This window comes from Saccoglossus kowalevskii, chromosome 6 (genome assembly GCF_978046115.1).
Source record: "Saccoglossus kowalevskii chromosome 6, keSacKowa6.1, whole genome shotgun sequence".
In the NCBI taxonomy this organism is placed as follows: Eukaryota; Metazoa; Hemichordata; class Enteropneusta; family Harrimaniidae; genus Saccoglossus; species Saccoglossus kowalevskii.
Window position 1 is genome coordinate 14,694,637 of NC_140646.1, and position 22,622 is coordinate 14,717,258.

General features: G+C 34.4%; 1 protein-coding gene across 1 annotated transcript; it reads left to right on the plus strand.

The window, feature by feature from the left end:
• The first annotated feature begins 11 nt into the window (after positions 1–11).
• On the plus strand, positions 12–22,041 carry LOC102808896 (tonsoku-like protein). Its single transcript, XM_085500580.1, has 19 exons — positions 12–170; positions 1,665–1,760; positions 2,039–2,345; positions 3,529–3,687; positions 4,768–4,945; positions 5,384–5,501; positions 7,796–7,941; positions 8,660–8,812; positions 8,961–9,086; positions 12,345–12,546; positions 13,043–13,098; positions 14,224–14,313; positions 14,660–14,896; positions 15,705–15,825; positions 16,695–17,667; positions 18,265–18,415; positions 19,263–19,341; positions 20,966–21,291; positions 21,847–22,041. The coding sequence occupies exons 1-19, from the start codon at positions 140–142 to the stop codon at positions 22,039–22,041; spliced, it is 3,744 nt and encodes a 1,247-aa protein (XP_085356706.1). The 5' UTR covers positions 12–139.
• Positions 22,042–22,622: the final 581 nt, after the last annotated feature.

A 22,622-nucleotide genomic window follows, 5' to 3' on the forward strand; every position in this document is an offset into this window, starting at 1 on the left:
ATAAAGGTATCGCGGGAAATTTGCAAAATGGCGACGACAACAAAGTTTTATCCAGGAAATCGCTCCAACTGGTAGAAAGAACTAATGTGTTCATGTCTGTCTGATCAGTTTCCCAGTGCACTTAGACACTATAATAAACATGAATGTCCAAGAAAAGAAGGAATTCAAACGTAAGTACTTTGTTATTACTTGATTCATATCGAAATCAATCAACAATAATTTTCAAGTCAGACATGTGAGAGTGACTTTATATTTACGAGCCTTGATTTAAATGTACCTCCGTTTTATGGTCGGTCTTGGGGTGATCGCAAAAACCAGGACGAAAAAATCTTAACCGGCAATCCAAAAAAACGGATGAATTAGCCATCGGAGCTGCAGATGTACAGTTACGTAAGTGTGATCACATGGAGCCCAGGAACTATAATCAACTGTAATACGCAGTCTCTATGAGCGGGGGGGGGGGGGTATCGGCTGGTATCTAGTGTAAGAAATTGACAAGGGATGAAGGCTCCAGCCTGCTCACATTTTTTAAACTCGAAAAAACAGACGAAAAAAATAACAAATAAAATCTAAAAAAATACCAGATTGAAGAATATTCGTTGCTCCTTCGAATTTCGCCAAAGCCTTACCTACATTTTACCGATATCTGCAGAATAAATCAAGAAAACTACACAAATTGACTCCATTTAGGAATTCCTAACGGTTAGTCCGAACGCACAACACCGTTGGAGGCGTGGCCTGTTCATCATTTGTCAACAACCAATCACAAGACTGGTTACGAACCAGTTGAGCAAGGCTAACCTGTAGGGGGGAGGGGCTATTTAATCGTTTTTGTGGAGAAAACACACCTTTAATTTAAAGGGGCACCTTCCAGTTAAGCCTAATCCCACAACAAATTTACTTCCTGGATTAAAATAACAATGGACAACAAAAGATAGATTAACATTGTAAACAACAAACAATAGTGTCCCATGATTCTTTGGTGCAATCCATAGGATTGAGCGGTTCCCCTTTAATTACCGTACTGTCTAAATAAAATCATATGTTTTTTAATTTGTCTGAGATTTACAAGTAAATAAATCTATTTTCAAAAATAAAAAGAAGTTTCCAAATGTAAAATCATTTCAAAAATATAAAAAAGTGTTGATCTATATTTAAAGCGGAAGGGTAGTCACCTGCACACATGCAGGAATTGAGTCCCAAGCGACGATAACAACACATGCTAAAACGCAAAGGCTCATGGGTAGTCACTTGTTTGTAAACAATGACACGCTATGGCCATCTGACATATGCGCAGGTGACGACTCCCCATCTTTAAAGTGGTGTGAGATTACAAGTGTATGAATTGCATTTTGATTTTGTAATTTTCATTTTTACTCATGCATTTAAATTTTGATATCAATTTTAAATTGTGAAATTAATAAAATATTTTTTAAATGCAACAAAAATGTAAAAAAAATTTTAAAAAAACATGACACTCTTTAAAAATCATTTCTATGAACTGATGCATCATGAACTATTTCTGGTTGTGTTATTTGAAATCACCTTGCACCATTGACACATCAAAATGGCTTAGAAAGAACATTACATATCACCGGAAATACGTGCGGCATTATATATTGGTATATTTCATGTACCTGTACTTGTGTCATGTTTTGTCCTAGGTCTTCAGAAAGCTAGGCTCAAAGCTCAAGTGAATGGAAAATTGAAAGAAGAAGCAGAACTGTGCAATGCTCTCGGTGAACTCTTATCCAGACATGGTGGGTACCACTTTTATTTTATGTATGAGTTAGGTTCAGTCTTCAGACCAAGGGTGAAAAGTAAAATTTATAAAATCCTTGCAAGACACTTTTATATCCTCTGCAAACGATCTGTCCATGCTGTTGTGAATCCGGCTGATCTCCAAACTAGATTTTTTCAAATAGTGATTGAGACTGTTCTACACACATGCTATGATTGTAAGGAGTTTATAATAAAACAAACAGTGCATTCACTTGTCAAGATCTACATAATAACTTATAGTTTTATTCAACTCTAGGGGAATATGAAGAAGCTATTCAGGAACACCGTGCAGAGCTCCATCTGTCGGAATCTCAAGGAGATATTATTGGTTCTGCCATTGCTAATCGGAAAATTGGAGAATGTTACAGTGAACTCAACAAATATGATATAGCGTTGAAATATCAAAATAAACATTTAGAACTGGCACAATCGGTGAATAATCATGTTGAAGAACAAAGAGCATTGGCTACGATTGGACGTACCTATTTATGCAAATCTGATGCAGTGATAGACAGCTCCAAGTCACAGCAAGCGTTACAGAAAGCACAAGAATCATTTATCAAGTAAGAAATCACCTTGTTAGGCTAAACAAAAAGAAATACGTTTCTGATTTTGGAAAAACCATTGGTGCAGTGCTGCGTCATGCCTTTTTGTGTCATGTCGTAATGAGTTGAGAACAATGTACACATAATAACTGACCACGAGGGCAACTGCGTATCAGATTCCTGGAGGGTATGTGGCTCTGGATAACTCTGGCCATGGATGAGGACAGACAGATAAACTCAAATGAAGTCAGATCGCGTTTTTTCTTTTTTTTTTAATAGACCCACGAGCAGATTCTGCCACATTCAGAGAACTTGCACAATTTGATGAGCTCGCTGTGGATAATTTTGCGAGAATATTATGAGAATAATTGGCTTCCTCATGGATAGCTAAAGACCATGCAACAATAATAGTGATGTCATAACTCCTTGTAGAAATCTCGCTGTCATATAAAGTGACACCTATAAATTATCTTGGCTAAGACTAGTATGATTGGACAACATGAGTAGTACCCTCAACCAATCACGTAAGGGACGACGTCAAAAGATCGATGTCAGATAAAAAACTTAATTCCTTTAGTTTTTTTTCAAATCCCCTCCACCCCCCACTGAAACTTAATTGATAAATATTGGTCATGGCTACATTCACTATTAAATACAAATTGATAATCGGACAGTAGTATGGCATAGCAGTTGGTTGTCGGGTGGTGTAAAAAGACTTTACAAATGCACCTCATTTGACGCACATATTTACTCTCGGACCAAACCATTTTCTCGACTTGGATGTTTTTGTTTTTTTCATTTTCTGTTATTTCTGTCCATGATTGGATAGAAAAAAAAATGAACTACAAATACTCCAAGATTTTTTTGACTTCATTAAAAGATAAAATCGTTTTTGTAGGATGGAAACTTTTTGAGGTCAACCACCCACCCCCAAACTAAAGCAAATAAGTTTTTTATCCGACATTGATCTTTTGACGTCCTCCATAACTTGCATTCAATGTGTAAGACTGTAGTTGGTTTTGCATAACCACAGTTCATACTGCTTAGCGCCCTTGACTTTGGTCGTAATATCCTTGCTAGAAACAAATAGTGATGGCCCTCATGAGACGTTGATGTCATCTGCTGAACACAAACTTTCTATTTGAAAAGAGTATTTTGCATGTACATTATGGTGATTAATACAATTTTTTTTTTTTCACAGGAGCTTGGACGTCTGCGATAAACTGAAAAATACCGTATCAGAGAAGGAATTACAAGAAATGAGAGCCAGGTTGTTTTTAAATTTAGGATTAGTATTTGACAATCAGCAGGATCAGAAGAATTGTATCAAATTTATTAGACAGTCTATATATATAGCAGAGTAAGTACACAGTTGGATTTCCTGACTACTGTAATATCAATTTTCACTGAAAAGACATTTGGGTGTGTTGTACGTTTATTTTCACTGATTCTTGATGTGTTGAACGTAAAATATAGGAAAAAAAATATATTCACTGTATATTATTTTACACTAAATCACTCCTTCAGCGAAAATAGCGAAAAATTAATTGCAAGTGAAAATACAGTATTTTACACTAACTTGATATGGATGTATACATGTACACTGGATCATGAAAAATGGACATATTTTTCACTGTGAGATTTACCTACCATAAACTGAACCATTCCAATGACAGTTCATCCACTTCCATTTCCAGAGAATATATTTTTTACGTTCATTACACTGACCCTTATATAGTTCTGGGATTTGTTTTTATCCCAAAATTTGGAATTCTTCTGAAAGGAAAAATTATCCTTGTAAAAAAAAAATTCTTTTTTTAATTTCACTAATTTGACTATTTTCAACCCTCAAAGATATATTGTTGTATTTGATCAATTTAGCTGCTCAAAATGATAATTAAAATTTTGCATCAAGGAAGTTTTTACAGTGTATTTATGATGTATGAACAGGTGAAAAAAATGAGTTAATAATTAATTAATCTGTGATTCAGACATTCTCCAAAATTCATGAATCATGCTACTTTAATACATTTTCATTATTTTCTTTGTTTTATAGCTAAGACCACATAACTACTGACATGCTACTGGCCATGGATTGTCAGTGGCATGTTTGTATTTATTTGATCGAAACTTGAAAACAAAGGCAGATAAAAAAAAACGAGATTCAACATGTTAACGCTACAGTTTTACAAATGTCCTGTGTGATCCACATGTCATTCGTGGTACCAAAAGTGTTAATTATTAGTGTTTTTAAAATACCGGTACTATTCTCCTGTATCTATCAGATAGTGTATGGGTTAATATTATAGACAACGTCTGACACACTATTTTTCCCTGTTGTTACCTTAAATATATGCGCTACTAATAGAGCAAAACAGTATGCCCATGCTATAGACAACGCCATGTGTTTGAGATCACACTCTTAATATCTTGTTTGCAGGAAACACAAACTACATGAAGATTTATTCAGATCCCATTTCTCATTGGGTAGTATTTATCAGAAATATGACAGCAATGACAAATCGCTACGATGTCTGGAGGCAGCAATTAAATGTGCCAAAAATATGAAAGATAAATACTTGGAAAGTGATGCTTTGGGTTGCTGTGCGTTGGTAAGTGGGCCTCATTTCATCACAATTTTATCTTTTATCTTAACAGCATTAGTGAATTATTTACTTTTTTCCATGAATTTTCAGGAAATAGAAAATGTCAACAAATTATCTGAAGGTGTTTAGTTAAGTTGTTCTCCCAGAGTATTTACAATTTTGGATAAATATTTAAACTAGATAATCATAAACATGAACACAATTGGTATTTTTTTATGCAATATAATGGACAGTTTTTTACAGTAAAAACTAACAAGATTTTGTCATTGAGATTCCTCTGGATGTTGTAAGATCAAATCGACTTTGATTCAAAATATTGTTGTTGAATACCTGCTAACTTTTGTCTTGGTTGTTTTCATTGTAATAACATGGAGCCTTTTGAAGTAGCATAGACTGTGATATGTTAACACATCTAATTTCATCACATCCATTTCATATTTTTCACATTTACAGGCCTATTTTAAGTTGGGAGACTTTTCAGCTGCTAAACATGCATTGAAGAAGGCATTTAAATTAGGATCTAGGTTGCCCTTAGAAAGAGAGTATATTATCAGGAATCTGAAAACAGGTTGGTTTATGAAATTTTATTTATGATATCTTTAAATAAAATGCAGACATTGTTAGTCCCCATTTGGACGCTGTTCGAAAATGAGAGCCTTTGGTTAGATCTGTGTGTGTGTGTGTGTGTGTCTGTCTGTCTGTCTGTCTGTGCATGTCTTAGACATGGCTGGACCGATTACATTCAAACTTTACCCATACATAATATTATATACATATGCACTTCAATTTGTTTCACAATCTGATTCAAGATGGCCAAATGGTGACCATTTTTGACCAACCTGTGGTCATTTTGTTTTAATTAATGCTATTCCAGAGCAATATCTTTCAATATGAACTACCGTAAAATTCCTTTTTGAGGCCGCAGCTTTAATAGAAGCCGCACCCCTAACTTGAGACATTGTTTCATGTTGAAATTGACAAGTTTTGATCCCAGGGAAAAGTCTGCAATATAAGCCGCACCCCAAACTTTCACAAACCAAACAGCCACCACATATTTCAGAAAAAGATATACCATTTAATTTTAAATTAAGGCATAATTTTTCGAACATTTCAATGATTCCTGTCGCTTAAATTAGAGTCTAATTAAGGTTTTCCGTAGTCATTTACGCTTATTCCAGAGTACAGGTTTATTGTTGGTAACGTGACTGGGTAAACTGCGTTTCGACCATGAGCTGTTATTATCTTCAAAAGTGTTAAATTCTTCTTCAATGCTCAGCTTATCTTTTGAAAACAACTAATTTCTTGACTTAAAAAAAATCATGCCGTTTTCCCATCAAAATCAAAGCCAAACAACGGTAACTACAACAACAACAACCACAACAACGGTAAATCTCTTCCGTGTTTCGTTTACCATGAGGTCGCTGAACTACATTAACATATTTAAATGAGCTATGGTAATTTAATCACGTTGGCACCATCCAGCGTTTCGATTGGTTAATTAGCGACTTGACCTATCAGGTCAACATAACAGTTTCAAGTCACTAAAGATGTTTGGACTAACATGGCGGATATCGTATCGGATCGAGCATTTATATGTGACCAAAATCATTCGCTTGTGGTGAAACTAAGTTGAATTTTCACAACAATTCAACGAATTTATTTTTTGTACATTATTGTAATCACTACTGATCAGCAATCAGCAATTGTAACACTTCGAAAACAAGTAAGTTATTCACTTGTGTGAAACGCAGCATGACCGTTACCGTGATCATTTGCTACTAAGAATGCATTCGTTTTTGTTTTGACTTCTTTTAGAATATACTTTTCATTATACTGAGTATTTTTTTCGTTATCATTTTTTTTTTTTTGACTTTTTTTATTTTAATTTCCCCGATGTCTAGATTAAACATGGAATGTACAGTCACTCTGCCGGAAGTCGAACATGCCGCAATCGACTGTGTCAGATGGCTGTCTGCACGGTTACTAAAAGAGTGACCGGTGCTAACGAATTAGTCTATTCAAGAGATTGTAGTATACAGTACCGTAATCTGCAAATGCATACAAATCTATTTGTAGATATTATTTATTGTGCAGTATGTTATACAGTGTGAAATTTCGTTTGTGTACAAGTTTGTCTGTGTGTAAAAATCCGAAAGTGCGTTAGAATCGCAACAAAGTTGCAATCGAGTGTTGTGCATCTCATTAGCATATCATTATCTCTTCTGGCCTTTGTTTTCTGAAAAAATTCCCACTGTTACCGAAGTGAATGCTCTAATTAATTAAAGCCGCACCAAGACTTCACGCATCTGAATTCGTCCATTGAAAAAATGAATTTTAATTAAAGCCGCAGCCTCAAAAAGGAATTTTACGGTAGTACTTGTTTGATGATCATATACAAAATGACTGAGTGTCAACCATTTTAATGTTAAAAAATCATGATAATCAAGCATCAGCTTTTTGATCCATATTTCTGACATGTTTATGTAACTATATTACATGTATTATAAACAAAACTATATATCTTAAATTTGATAATTAACAGGGACTATGTCGTGCATGGTTTGTATATTTTGCTATATTAGGATTTCCAACAGTGTACATAAACCAAAAATTGCATTTATTGTATGTTGGACCATTAAAATATCATCTAATTTTATCATTGACATACTACTGTCATTTTCGTAAGCGTATACATGTATCCTAATAGAGCAAATATGGCGTATAAATATTTCACACAAAGAAAATGAAACAATTGCCGTTTTTCAAGTTTATTTTATACATTTGAATTACTACTTATTTCACCAATTTTTATCATAAACACAAAGTGTCAGTTATTACAATTAGGAATGATTACTGTTTCAGCCATCAAAGGATGTAAATTACTACGTGAACTTGATGAGATATCCGATGTAGATTACCAGACTAGAATGCCATTATATGAATCTCTTGGTGATCTATGTTGTAAAGTAAACTCTTTTACTCGAGGAATACACTACTATTCCAATCAGGTGAGTCTTAAACATCTGGAGGGGGCAGTGCCAATACTGGGTTCAGGGTTACATGTGTATTACACCAGGGTTAGAGGTTTACAAGACTACTGCAGCTGATTTAGGATGAATGGTTTCTACATCTAGGTTATATAGGTTATACAACTTGGTTGGAGGTTTGCATGTGTTCAATTGAGTGTGCGTTGAATGTTACAGAGCTGGGTGATGTTTTGTATCTATACAGTACAGTTTTGCGAAAATAGAGTACCCGTAGCTCTTGTAATTTGTTTCTTACCCGGTAATTAACTGTTTTATGGATTATTTTATGCATGAAATTAGCAGCTGATCACTAGGACAAGGGCATCTTCACCAGCAAAGGTTCATTCACCATTATACCTTTGTAGAATTCCCACCATATACTTGTATTCACTGTTCATAAAATTAAACATTATGGCGCATGCTGTGGTGTGTTTCCATGGAGATTTAAACACAAGGTCTTGCGTTTTTTCAGTCCATGGTGTATATAAGACAACAAAATCAATTGGTTTAAATTTGAAATTGGTTCGGAACAGGAATAGGTCAAGAATGCTGTTTGATGGATCCAGCTTCTCAGCATGGCAAATCAAATCATTCAAATTAACTGCTGTCAAATACAGCTTTTCTAATCACACATAGGTTTGTATTTTGAACGATGGGGGGAAAAGAGATAAATATTTCATTCTATTTTTCTTGATTACAGTTGAAGTGTGCCATGGCTTTGGGTAAACCCAATACGGAATTGATACCAATCTACATATCACTAGCTGCTACCTATCAAGACAACAAAGATCACAGTAAGGCCATTGAATGTTATAGAAAAGAATTAGAATTGAGACACGATAATCCTAAAGAGGTAAAATACATTGTACAAAATAAACTAGAATTGACTCGTGCATCGTTTTTTGTAATTGTACATACTTGTGATAAAAATATACTGCAGCAATATCCGCAGACCTGTATCCATTATACTGTAATAATAATCTGTACATGTCTTTATTCAGAGTGTTAAAACTTGGTTGAACATAGCCTTGTCCCAAGAAGAATGTCAACATGAATATCACACATTATATCAGTCCTATAAAGAAGCTATGAATTGTGCAGAGAGAGCGAATGTCCCAAAGTTGCAGGTAAGAATATCCAGAGATATATAGCTAATCACCTAACAATAGTCACAGTGTGAAATACCATAGATATGGTAATCATCAATATATTCACCTTTAGTTCATGGATCTCATGAGATCAGCTCTACAAACATCCTATATCAACTGATAACCTCATATAATTAGAAAGATCAATCTGTGAGTTCACATACAACACACTTGAGTGATATCTCCTATAGTATTAAACCTCACTATGGCGACCATTTTGGATTATGGTAAAAATTGGTTCAATTAATTCGTACATTAAGGTTCTTAATTTGTTCAGTTACCAATAATTCAGACTTTTAAATAGCCATTCACACAGAATAATTTAGCAACATAAATCAAGCAATTAGTGCACTGCAATTAAGGTAGTTTGCTACCTTTAAAAAACATACTTGGGGAAATCTCCAAAATCCAGCAAGAGGGGTTGGGTTACTGTAATGTTCAACATTCTGAAATAAAAATATATGGTCACCTAACTAAGTTTTCCACAAAACGGTCCTTGAAATTGATCAAAGATGCGTGTTTTGAGTAGTTTATCTTTGGTTCCTATGACAGAAACGTTCCATCATATCTCAGAAGTTTGTAGTGATATGTAGTGTCATAAGGGCTACATATGGTTGTCACGAAAAATCTGAGAATTTTGAATATTAGTATAAGTTATGATTATTTTGTATATGTTTTATTGAAAACATATCCTTCTTTCTCTGTAAAAACTTTAAATATGAATGATTTTCATGTATGTAAATCATCACACAACAATTTGATTTTGATTTGATTTATTTTGCCAGAAAATATACAACAGAAAACAAACAATGCGAGAAAGAAAAAAAAAGGATGTTTGAAATTTTCTGGTTTGTTCCAAGGAAAATAGTTCGTCTGAACTAATCTAGTCTAAGAACCAACTTATTGTATGATATTATGGTAATAAAACTGGTTAAATGATTAATTAATGATTAGAATAATTCAATTAAAATGGAGTTAGGTAGGTAGGACATCCAAGAATAGTAATATACAACTTATAAAGGGAGAGAAATAAAAGAAAATAACAAATCTGATGTGTAAGAAACATATTGATAAGGTAAACAGTTTAATTCTGTAGTAGGTAATGTGTTTTTGAATTGTGTTCTATTATGGGATATTTTAAGGGAGGCTGGGAGTGAGTTTCAATGTGGTTTAACAGATGCAAATTTTAGATTATGCTGAGAAATGGTCAGGTTAACTTTTGAAATTGCAAGATTGCTTTGCAGTATAGACTTTGTCGGATAGCTATGAGACAGATCATCATATGTATTAATGATTTACCGTGACTACTAGTACCTTGATTAATGTAGCGGGACTATTATTTGCATACTTGTTTTCTTCTTCTAATTGGGACCAAACGACTACAAATAGACCCAGGAAAGTATATATTTTTGGAATCGCCAGACTTCAAGCTTTTCAAAAGTGTGTTTGTCATGCCCGTATCTGCATTCTACGGTGCGTTACTTAGTCAAAAGTGAAAAATTACTTTTTTTGTAAAAAAAATAATTACGCATTTATGCTGGTGATAATAAGTTTTGTTTTCACTTTTTCTAGTTGTTCAATAGTCTGGTAAATTGAATGTGTCTGGACAGTTTTATTCAAGTAACGCATTTTGAAAAGTAATGTCCTGAATTTTAATTTCTGTTTTAGTCGCATTGACCCCAACTCAAACCACAACATATTGGTAAATAATTCATGAAATAGTTTGTCTGGACACATTCAAGTTCCTCTCATTGTCACCTTAAAGCTGTGAAAATTTGGTGTTAATCCGACGACAATAAGTATACGTTATTTTTTGTTAAAGACCTTGTATTTTGAAAAACATAAACTCCTAGAAAACGTCGATGAAGTCACAGCAAAGATTTTCAAGCTTGTTTATCTGCACAAGCGATTCGTTTTCCCATCAAGGTCTGTTTTAACATGTGTAGGGGCATCCAAATGTGTAAGGCTATTGGAAACCAAAACAAATTAAAGGAATGGGATAGCTATAGTTCGATAAAATCGGCAGATGAAAACACTAAAATCAATGATTTTTTTCAGTGGCTGTGTGACCTTGTGTCTGACACATTCATATGCAAATGACTAATCTGTGAAATAAACAGGGGCGGAGACAAACCACTCAAATGTTTGGAAACACTCAATAGTTGTGTTCACGTTACATGAAGTTCAGGCTAAGATTTAAGCTGATTTAGGCTTATCTAGCATATTTGCATTTTGGCTAGACCCAATTGCGTCCACGCACAGGGAGGGCCACTCATTAGCATGGGCTAAGGGGCGCCATCAGTTGGTGACCTTTGGCAAGCCGCTATTTACGAACGAAAAATGGATGACATGCGCGAGGTTCTATTTCTGCTGTTGACATGTTTCATTTTAATTTTGAAGCGACGTGCACAGGAACGCGAGAGAAGACGGCCCCAACTTATTTGGATGCACAGAAACAGTATACAACGGCATAACAGAATACAGAGTTTATTAATGCATGTCGTAGACAGCAAACCAAATTTATTTTGTCAAGGATTGGAGCTGCTGTACGCTCTACTACAGCGATCGGATCAGTGTGGAAGCGTGTACACTGAGCTTGGTTGCCATTTTGGGAATGAGAAAATTGGATATATTTGATCACGTGCATAATGTTCACACCCAAAGGGCGCTGCAGAGGGCGCTTAGCCCTGGGCTAAGCGTTCGCGCACACTTAGTTAGCCCGTGCTAAGGGTCTAGACCGCGTCTTAAATTCGGATCATATTTAACCCGTACTTAGCATTCCTTAGCCCGTGCTAAGCGTTCACGCATGTTTGCTTAGCACGGGCTAAGGAATTTGACCTCTTAGCCCGTGCTAAGGAGCTGTGCGTGAATGCAACTATTGTGTGTCAGATAGCTACTGATAACACATCCTAACTTTGCTTTGTCTTGAGTTAATCTCTGAAACTTATAGGCACACAAATTAAACCTGTGTTGTTGATTTTAGAAAACACTACTGAAGCTGCCTTGCTTCCCTTCAGAAAATCTACATTTTAACCAACTTACATGACATTTTAGGTTACGTTGACTTTGTCAGATGAAAGTTTATCGTGCATTCGTAATCGTAATTTTCAACACAAATAATAGTCTCGCTACCTTAACACTACTGAGTATTGAAATTTGAATGTCTTATACATGTACTTGCTATCCAGATACAAGAACTACTATTATCAGAATAACTACAGATTTCTTTGTTTACAGCTAAGGACTTTGAAATCTCTGTGTCTCGTTCAAGAAAAGTTTAAACAAATTGAAATGAGAGAGGCAACTCTAGAAAAACTATCGGTTGTAAAAGAACAGTATAACTTGGATTCTGATGATGATTTAAGTGGTGTGGATGACACAGAAACTCAAGAAAGCAGTGAGAATGTAGAAAGTGAAGATTTAGAATTATCAGATTCAGGTAGGATTATCAAGAAAACAAGTGAGAATGTAGAATTATCAGATTCAAGTAGAATTATCTAGATAGCAGCGAGAATGTTGAAAATGAAAATTTAGAATTATCGGATTTTGGTGGGATTTTCCAAGAAAGCAGGTGAGAATGTAGAAAGTGAGAATATAGAATTATCACATTCAGGTAGGATTATCTAGATAGCAGTGAAAGAGTAGAAAATGAAGATTTTGGTGGGATTATGGTATTAAAAAAGCAATGAGAATATAGAGAGTGAAGATTATAGAATTATTGAATAGATGGAGAAAAAGAGTGTTGTTGCTAGGGGTTACGGATGATTTCTGCAATCCTGAATACTCAGTCTGGTCTGTTCATATTGATGTTAGGGAGAGGCTTGGAAACCATATTTGATATGACATGACAAATATGACACTTTAAAAAGAATTGCTAAGATGTGGTGGAATTATTTTTCTTGATCTATTTTTTCCTTCATATTTGTATTCTGGAGACGATTCTGATACAGATGAATATGGTACTGCGAAAAGGAAAAGATGTGGTACCAAGGTATGTCACCATATTTTTCTGAAAGATCGCCCTGGGTTTTTTTAGAGGGAGGGCAGATAAAGCAAATTCCTGATTACATTTTACATTTTTATATTTTTGATAATTTGTGTTTAAGAATCAAAATTAGAAATTCTTATGAATTACGACATTTAATTTGAAAAATGTTTTATATGCTTACAAAATTACGAACGAATAAAATAGCTGATTACATTTTAAACCTTTCCCACATATACGAATTTACGTTTTTTATTTATTTAAATTACATTTTTGCGAAAATAAAAACAATTGATTACAGCTTATGAAAATAAGCCGAACCAAAACATTGCCGAAGGTGATGTCATACAATCCTTGCTTAAGGTTGCAACATATATCAATGATTTCGAAAATAAAACATGAATTTTAATCAAACATTTCCTCAGTCAACACAGATTAGAAAGCATCGCTCTGACAGGTTGAATGACTTTGGCGCCATTTTGTTCATCGCTACCATATATGAATGCCATGAGTTACCCAATGTGTGAGTTCACGCCTTTGATTGTGTAGCTGTTTCACCCTGTGTCAGTACAATCTTTGCCAGACCATCAAATCTTTCAGTTAATTTTAAATTGCTGATTGTGGCTAAATTTTTGGAGGGGAAACAAAACATATCTAGTTGTTTTGAATGTCCATATTGAACGTATTACTGAGATGTCACAGCATTATTTTTTGGCAGAATTGCATACTTTTTCCAAAGCACCATGGACTGACATTGTTGTTAAATTGTCGCTTAAGCCAGTCAATGGCGATTTGTATCCTATAGATTCCTGCCCTTGAAGAAACAATTATTTTTTTCTATTGCATAATTTTTTAGATATGTATTTGTTTTTTTACGGCACCAAAAGATTGCCTAGGTGCTGTCTTTTGCAGTGAGCTATCTTCTAGATAAATACATATACAATGAAATATCTCACACTTCAGTAACACTGGCATGTAGATGACTAATTTCACATGAAAGTAATGCAAATTTCTTAATGTGACTCAGCGAAGTGTTTGCTTACTGTTTTTTGTGTCAAGTAGATATTCAATTTATTAAATGAGATAATATTGAGTGAGTTTGACAATTGCTTTATTGTACTTGTTTTCTAGTGGAATAAACGTAATGAGAAAGGAGAGACACCTTTGCACAGGGCAGCTATTGATGGTAATTTTAACATGGTGATAAAATTAGTAGAACAGGTGAGCTATTAATTACAAATATGGAAACATTCCCATTTCACTGCCAACCATGAGTGCTGTTCTAAATTTCAATGTAATGACTTGCAAAACATATCTAGCTATCTTATATATATATGAACAATATTTAATTAAATTGTGTAAACCTTGTAAAGATCACCCGTTATCTCATGATCTGTGGAACCAGAGCTCAGATCCTCCCAAATGTGTTGACTCTTACACTGGGCGGTTATGCTAAAGAATCAATCAGAAGACTGAAGCCACATTTACAGCAACTTTGGGAGAATCTTAGTTAAAGTTCAAATGTGTTTGTGTGAAAATCTTACTTAATTTGTATTTTTCATTTCAGGGTCATCCAGTGAATTGTCGTGATTATTGCGGTTGGTTGCCGTTACATGAAGCATGCAATTTTGGATACTGTGAAATCGTTTGCTATCTCTTAGACCATGGTGCATATATTAACGATCGTGGTGGTGAAGGTTGCCAAGGTGTTACACCGCTACATGATGCAATCAACTGTGGCAATATGGATGTTGCTAAATTACTCATTGAAAAAGGAGCAAATGTTTTGGCTAAAGATGATGAAGTGAGTGACAGATATATATTTATATGCCAGGGTTCGAGATTAGCGCTGGTCATGCATTATATGACCTCTGGGGGTTATGCTTTGGATGCAAATTAAATTGTCAATGGTCCACGTTGACCACCAGTTTTATTTTTTTTCAAATGTATTATTTACCCATTGTCCGCATTGTGACGCAACGTGTTTCCCGTAGAATATCCTATGTAACAGTAATCCTGTCTCAAAATAGATTATTTGCATATTCATTAGTTAAAAAGTCATTAAGTGTCTGACATCAAAGCTGGTCTGTGCTTGATTTATCATAACACACTTTAGGAAACTACTATGATGAGTACATTCCTCAAATTTGGAAAAGCAATGAAAAAAGTTGTAAGAAAGTTACTATTGAACAGAATGGACCACATCATGCTGATTCAGATACTGCATAGACAACCAATGTTTTACTATTTAAAGAACCGCTAAAATTGTAATGTGGTTGTCAACGTTGACCACTTATAACAAAATTTAAATTCTAATCCTGTATTCCTCAATAGTATACTGTATTTGCTCTCTGTAAAACTCTTTTTCCAGTATATCGGTAAACCCCCTTCCATATTTACATTTATTTATACGATGTACCTCTTAACATTGCTAAATATGCATAACATTGATTATGTATATGAAATGTTTCTGTCATCACACCATATAAACTTGATTATTGGTCTTGTGTGACACACTGTACAGTCAATGTCAAATGGCATTGTTTGTTTGCACAAAATTTGAAGTGTAGTGATTTCATGTACTATACATTTTGTATCTGCTTTTGTTTTAGGGTAACACACCATCTGATACCTTAATAAAATGGAAAGAGATGTACCAGGCTGATATAGATGCAGAAACCCAAAATGAATGCAGGGAAATCATGTCGTTATTAAAAAACCCACCGCGTAAAGGTATGTCATTTGTCAGTTGAAAGTGAGTTACAGTGTGCCCTGTAAGCTGATGAGATGTGCCACTGATGCAGAAACATTTGCTGTGATGCAATTAGTTGTACTAATTCACTGGCGTTTCATTGATGTAACAGAGAATCATACATTGTTATTATAATAGTGATCTTGAAAACTATTTACTAGAGTTATGGAATTTTTATGGAATTGATAAAATGAAATCCACATTTTATAAACAAAATAAATAAATAAATAAATAAATAAAAAGGTAATCAGATGGCACAACATTTTTGTTACCTATCCAGTCACATACAGTTTTATTTATTTTTTCTGGAAGGCTGACCTCCTAGCAGTCATCAAGCCGAATTAGCTTGATTTTGGGGGATTCCATTTTTCCTGTTAGAGGGAGTACTTATCAGTTACATTCTAAATTGTTTGTCAAAGGGGTGAGATTCTCCAGTACTCTAAAAATATAATTGGTTGGAAAGTAAATGTACACATACATGTTTAATAGTATTATGGGTTGTGTTGGGATCTCTTTCATGATAAAGGTACATTTGGGACCAATACACATACATGTTTAATATTATTATGGGTTGTGTTGGGATCTCTTTAATGATAAAGGTACATTTGGGATCAATACATATACATGTTTAATAGTATTATGGGTTGTGTTTGGGATCTCTTTCATGATAAAAGGTACATTTGGGATCAATACATACACATGTTTAATAGTATTATGGGTTGTGTTTGGGATCTCTTTCATGATACAGGTTCATTGAGGCTCACTACATGTTTAATAGTATATATAGTAATGTTTTATGCTATTTACACAGGAAGTAGACATAAATGTATATTGTGTCTTGTGTTAACAGGAAATACAGATAAATTTGTGAAGAATAGAAGTCTTGAAAATCTTGAATTATATGATAATGGACAAAATAATAGTGTGCCATCACCAAAGTCTTCAAGACAAGTTCATGAGAGCTGTAACATTGAACAGAGGAAAACTCCTTCTAATAGGGACAGGGAAGTTATAGTTGCCAGGCGACGTAATGTGATTGATCTTGATGATGAAGACAGTGGGGATGATGAATCAAGTGTTTTATTTGATGATGCTAGTCAGAATGACGTAACAATGGTGTCTCCACGGTCACCAACACCACCGCCACCTTTTGGAGATGAAACTCCTCAGTTAGACTCCATGGAAACCGGTGATGAAGATTGGAATCAAAATGAATTTGATGATATGTATGATAACCCTTTATTAGCTGATCTAGAAGACTTTACTGAATCGAGTAGTGCGACAGATGTCTATCAAGATGCAATAAACAAACTGGGCAGTGCTATTAATAGAACGTCATCACAGAGACCGCAACAGAGAACAAGCACCCAGCAAACTCCAGCTTTGGTTCCTGAGGAAAACTACATAGCAGATGACTGGTTAATTGATGACGTCGCACATCGGCCTGCAAAGAGAAAACGATTTGGTATTGAGTCAGCTTTCAAAACTCTTGGCTCGTCGCAAGATAGGACTACATCGGGTAACAGACCTAAAAATTCACTGACAGTTGGAAACCGTTTATCAGTAAAACACAAAGCAAAGCGTTCTAAACAAATGAAATTAACCAACATGGCTGTAAGTACAACAAGGCGTGCACACAATGACGTTTCACCTTCACCAAGTGATGATAATGATGATGTCATCATTGAAAGCCAATCAAATGACAGATTGCCTGAAATGCCACACACTGTGAGTAATAACACCGTGACTAATCCTGTAGGTGCACCAATGAGAGTCAGGGTTAAAGTTCAAGATAAAACTTTCCTTATACCAGTACCCTCAAGGTAAGAACTCAACATTTTGTATCTTTCAACTGTGTTTGTGTTTCCAACTGTTATCTGACAATTAAGACCACTCACAAGTATTCAACCTACTAAATCAGGCACAACACAATCTAATCTCTCTCCGAACAATTGACAATTTTCGATAAATTTTCATAGAATCCATAAAAATTTCAGAAAAAAATAAATATTGTTTGTCAGGAATTCTTTGTATTAATGACAACCAGTTTTATATATATCATATCTTGGTCACCTTATTTATAAATATAAATAGACAAAAATAGATTTAAATAAAATATGAAAATTTAAAATTAAAATATTACATATTACTGTAAAATCTGTATTAGAAACCACAGCTTCTTTTAAAATGGTACAATGCAACAGAGGGGAAACGGATTCTATTAGAGCATCTACACATATGAGAAATTATGAATATCTGGTTGTCAATTGTTCAAAAAGAATGGGTGCGACTTCTATTAGGGATACGGCTTCTAATACAGATTTTACAGTAGTATACATAAAACACCTCACCTCATTTCGGTACGAGGCTAACGCTAGTGTCAAATATGAATTCATAAATATTTCTGTGTTGTTTTTCAGAGATAAAGCAATAAGTTGGTTAACGGAACAGTCTGCTCAGAGATATTATAATTCTACCGGATTGAGACCTAATTTGGTTTTAGTCACTGCAGAAGGTGCTTTGTTTTCACCCGAAGACACTGTAATGGATGTAGTTTCTTTAAATGAAGAGGTAAAAATACAATGTACTTGCATACTGCGCTATGTGAATCTCACTACGAGCTATGCATCAATACACCATAGAATTTTACTGATGGATATCTTTACTGTTTCTACTTAGGGCAGGAAAAAACACATTTTTCTCTTATTTTTAGTATTCGAAAATGAGGCAATGGCATTTTTTGGGGGGAGAAATGATGGATGCAACTAACTAACTAAAAACACTGAAATGTTGATTAAAATGAGAGGTATTTTCAGCGTGGAATTTGCTCAACTCATCGCCAATGTTGATGACTCAGAAAATGGCAAGTTTGTATTTTGACCTAAAAAATGTTCCAGACACAGGCAACCAAAAATAAGGAATACCGATAGTATTATTAGATTATATATTATTTGGCAAATTTATTGTGATAAATCTGGACAACTAAATTATCACATCAAAGGTGTTCATCTATAATTCAGTCATTTCCTTTTCATTACCAGATTTTTTGGCCAAATTTTTCTGCATTTTTTTCATTATCTTCTTCAATATTTCTGGAAATGAACCCTAATTTTTGAAGCCAACAGACAAAATTCGGGTCAATTTCCAATTTCCAGAAAATTTGTTTATTTTGTCTCAATCTTCTGAAAGAAAGTGCAGACTATATACAGGACTATTTTGTGAATTTGTGATGAAAACTGGGAACTGGTGGTGATTAACAGAATCATAAAATATCCAAAAATGGCCACCTGTCAGTCATGCTGAAAAAATACATTATCATGTACAGAATGTGCAAGGTTATATATAATGTTTCAAGTTATATCAGGAACAGGAACATTTCATATGTTATTATATTATATTTAATTCATCGTTTTTCTAGATAGTTGCTAATATACAGTCATGGGATTTACAGCCATTACCAGATAGATATACAAAGGCATGTGAAGCTGTCAACAAAGGTAAGCATCACTGGGTATCAGTGTTATGACTCCATGTTTCAAGCGATCCTGTCACTATGACAACCATTAGCTTTACACAGCCAAGACACCATTTTGTTTCACCAAGCAGTCAAATACGGCCAACTGAAAAAAACAAAAAACAGTGTCCATTTTTATAAGAATATGCATTCACCAGTTAGTTTAAAACTTTGTATATTATATGGTCAAACATTAGAAGTCACATTCATACTTCCTTGTTGTTAACGGTACAAAATGAAAACTTTGTCTTTGTGTCTGTTTATAAAAAAAAATGAAAACCAAACATTGAATTCAGATAATATAAAGTAAATAAATAAATACTATGAAACTATTTGAAGATGAGATCAGTTTTGGTACAACTCAAAGCATATTTTATTGAGTTATAAATTAGTTGAATTAAAATTATATATACCATATTTATTAATCAGTTTGGCCCCCTGTTGATATTTAGTATTTTAGAACAGTCGCGCTATAGAATACAAAAAACTGGCCATATTGAATTAGGCAGCATTTTTTCTGAAATCGGTGAAATTCAACAACTGGAAAAAATTAATCGCCACCTTAAGTTTCAACACAAAATTAGAATCAGAATTATTTTTTCCTCATTTTACGCTGTCTAGTAACAATGAATTGTTTTTAAATAATAAAAAAAAACACTGCAAATTCACCTGGAATCAAGATTCTTCATCAGTTGAAACTTAATCTCTACAATCAGCCTCCCGTAATTGATTGTAAATGTGTATTTTCTATCGCAATGTTGTGCAAACTTGTACTGTAATACTACATAATTCAGACTATTATTCAGAATATCATCCAAACAGAACACATTTTTTTTCAATTACTTCTGTTTTCTTTAGTTTTTACACTTATTATTATATTACACCTTGCCTGTATCATCAAAGATGGAAGGGAAATGTATATTAAGGGGAAAATGTCTGTCGTCGTTGTTGTTCATCGTTAATAATTGTTATGAAAACCAGCTCAGATTTTCTGTTATCTTGCATGTAATAATATAAGGTTATTTCAAGAATACCTCAAAGTATGCACGAAGACAGTACAGCTGGAATATCGACCGACACGCAGCATACTGTTTGAGTGCATACTTTGAGGATTTACGTAATAACCTTATTATTATACATCTTTTTTCATCTGGCAGCCACGTTTGTTTTTATTATTAGAGGACGCTTACATGCGTAATCATTCCATATTTGGAATTCACATTTGCTAATATGGTAGGATAAAAATACCCCTTAAAATACCACAAAATTACGGCACGCTGTAACTTATGGCCTTACAGTGACAGATGTATAATAATTATATAACATGCAAATAATATTATATAACAAAGGGCAAGGTTTCCAGAGTTCAACTATGTTTTTGTTTATGAAACATGAATTTCATTTTAGCCAATTCCATAACTATTGTGAGATGTTTTCAAGACCACTGTATCAATTTACGACTTAAAGTGCACACTGATTGTCACAACAAGTAAATTAAATGTCAAGAACAAACAAAAAGTTTATATATTCACAAATAATTACAGTATTACATTATGACTGAGTGAACAGTACAGTAATACTTGACAAGATTCTACTGTTCTCCACAGCTGAACACAAGCAAATCCAAGACATTCTGAGCTCCCAGCACATTAGTCCACAGTTGAATTTCAAGGATCTTTCACTGACAACGGAACAAGTTATACCTCTCTTCAGATCACTCCAAAGACAGTACTCTATCAAGCAGCTCTTGTTTCCTGGCAACAACATCACTGATGCTGCTCTAGATAGCTTTGTTAGAGCTATTGTTACTGTGCCTAACCTGAGTGTATTGGACTTATCATGTAATGCAATTACCCATAAAGGATTGCAAATTATAGCAGATAGTCTGGAATCAAGTGGTAATGTTGCTACTGGGGATAATAAACCGTTTCAGGTAATATTACTTACATCTCACAACTCAAGCCATTATTACATGTATTCTGAGGGGGGGGGAGCTACATCACATACCGATAACATTCTCCATGCACTACTGTACTAGGTATTTCTATAGGCTCTGCTCGAGCTGCTGTGGAGCGCCGGTCGAAAATCAAGTCGCCCCGAGAACAGCCAATACGTTTTTCCAGTAACGTCTTATTTCTGTGTGACGAAAACAAATGGCTGGGACACCGTTCGCAGTATGCATATTGTTCTGATCTGTGGTCGTTTGTCAATAATAATAAAAACTAAAATGTATTTTATAGATTTACTTGGATGACAAACAACCATACAACACAGTGTGCATTTCACCTATCTAAAACATTTTGATCTCACAGAATCACTTCGTCACTGTGTATTGACATCAAATCTCACTAAGATATTATACTTGATGTGTTAACCAACTCCATTTTCATCACAGGGATCTCTCTCTGGTGGTTGGCCCTTGTTGTTATCTGTCAGATTGCTGTCAGATTAAAACACTGTGTCTGTCTTTGATGTCATTGAATTTCAGATGTTAGAAGTACTTGATTTGAGTTATAACCACCTGTCAGATTGTTGTACACAGCCATTATCCTCCATTATAAAACACTGCCCATCTTTGATGTCATTGAATCTCACATCATGTGATCTCACAGTCAAGTTCTTTCAACTTTACAGAAGAAATTTACAAGACGCCCTGAAAGGTGAGATACTTGTAATGTTTTGAAGTGCCATGTGTACTCCACTACTACCTTAATTGCAAAATCACTTTGACATAATTTCTCATAGGCTACCTATTTTTGTTTAAAATTTGTGAAAAAATATGGCAAAAATGTTTTGTTTTGTTAAAGGTGACAAAAGTTGACTGTTATTATGGGATATCATCCTACAAAATAAAAATACCCAGATATATGATGGTCACTGCCATATTCTTTCATACACAGTAGCCTTGACAGCTCACTGGGTGACTGGTTTGCTACATGATTGGAACAAGTTCAATCAAATCATTTCACAAGGGTGCATTGTTCAGATTGTTGAGCAGTAAGACAATCACCTAACATTTTAATTTAAAACTATGCCTAATTGCTATTAAATTAGTTCAATAACGTACCACCTTTTTTTTCTTTCCTTACAACACTGTCTATGTCAAAACATAGCATTTTAAACTTAAGTCAGTGTAAATGAAACCCTTTTCATTGCGATAGCTCATTGAATGTGATAGGCCTAGCCAGCCCATGGACCCCACCTGAGGCTCAAATGCACTTGGTGTATGTAGCAAAGTAAATTTGTTTTATAATTTATTATCCT

Coding starts and splice junctions, on each gene's coding strand:
- LOC102808896 (XM_085500580.1), top strand. CDS start 140: ATGAATGTCCAAGAAAAGAAGGAATTCAAAC. Junction 2,346..3,528: donor GCACAAGAATCATTTATCAA/GTAAGAAATCAC, acceptor TTTTTTTCACAG/GAGCTTGGACGTCTGCGATA. Junction 21,292..21,846: donor GGGATAATAAACCGTTTCAG/GTAATATTACTT, acceptor ATTGAATTTCAG/ATGTTAGAAGTACTTGATTT.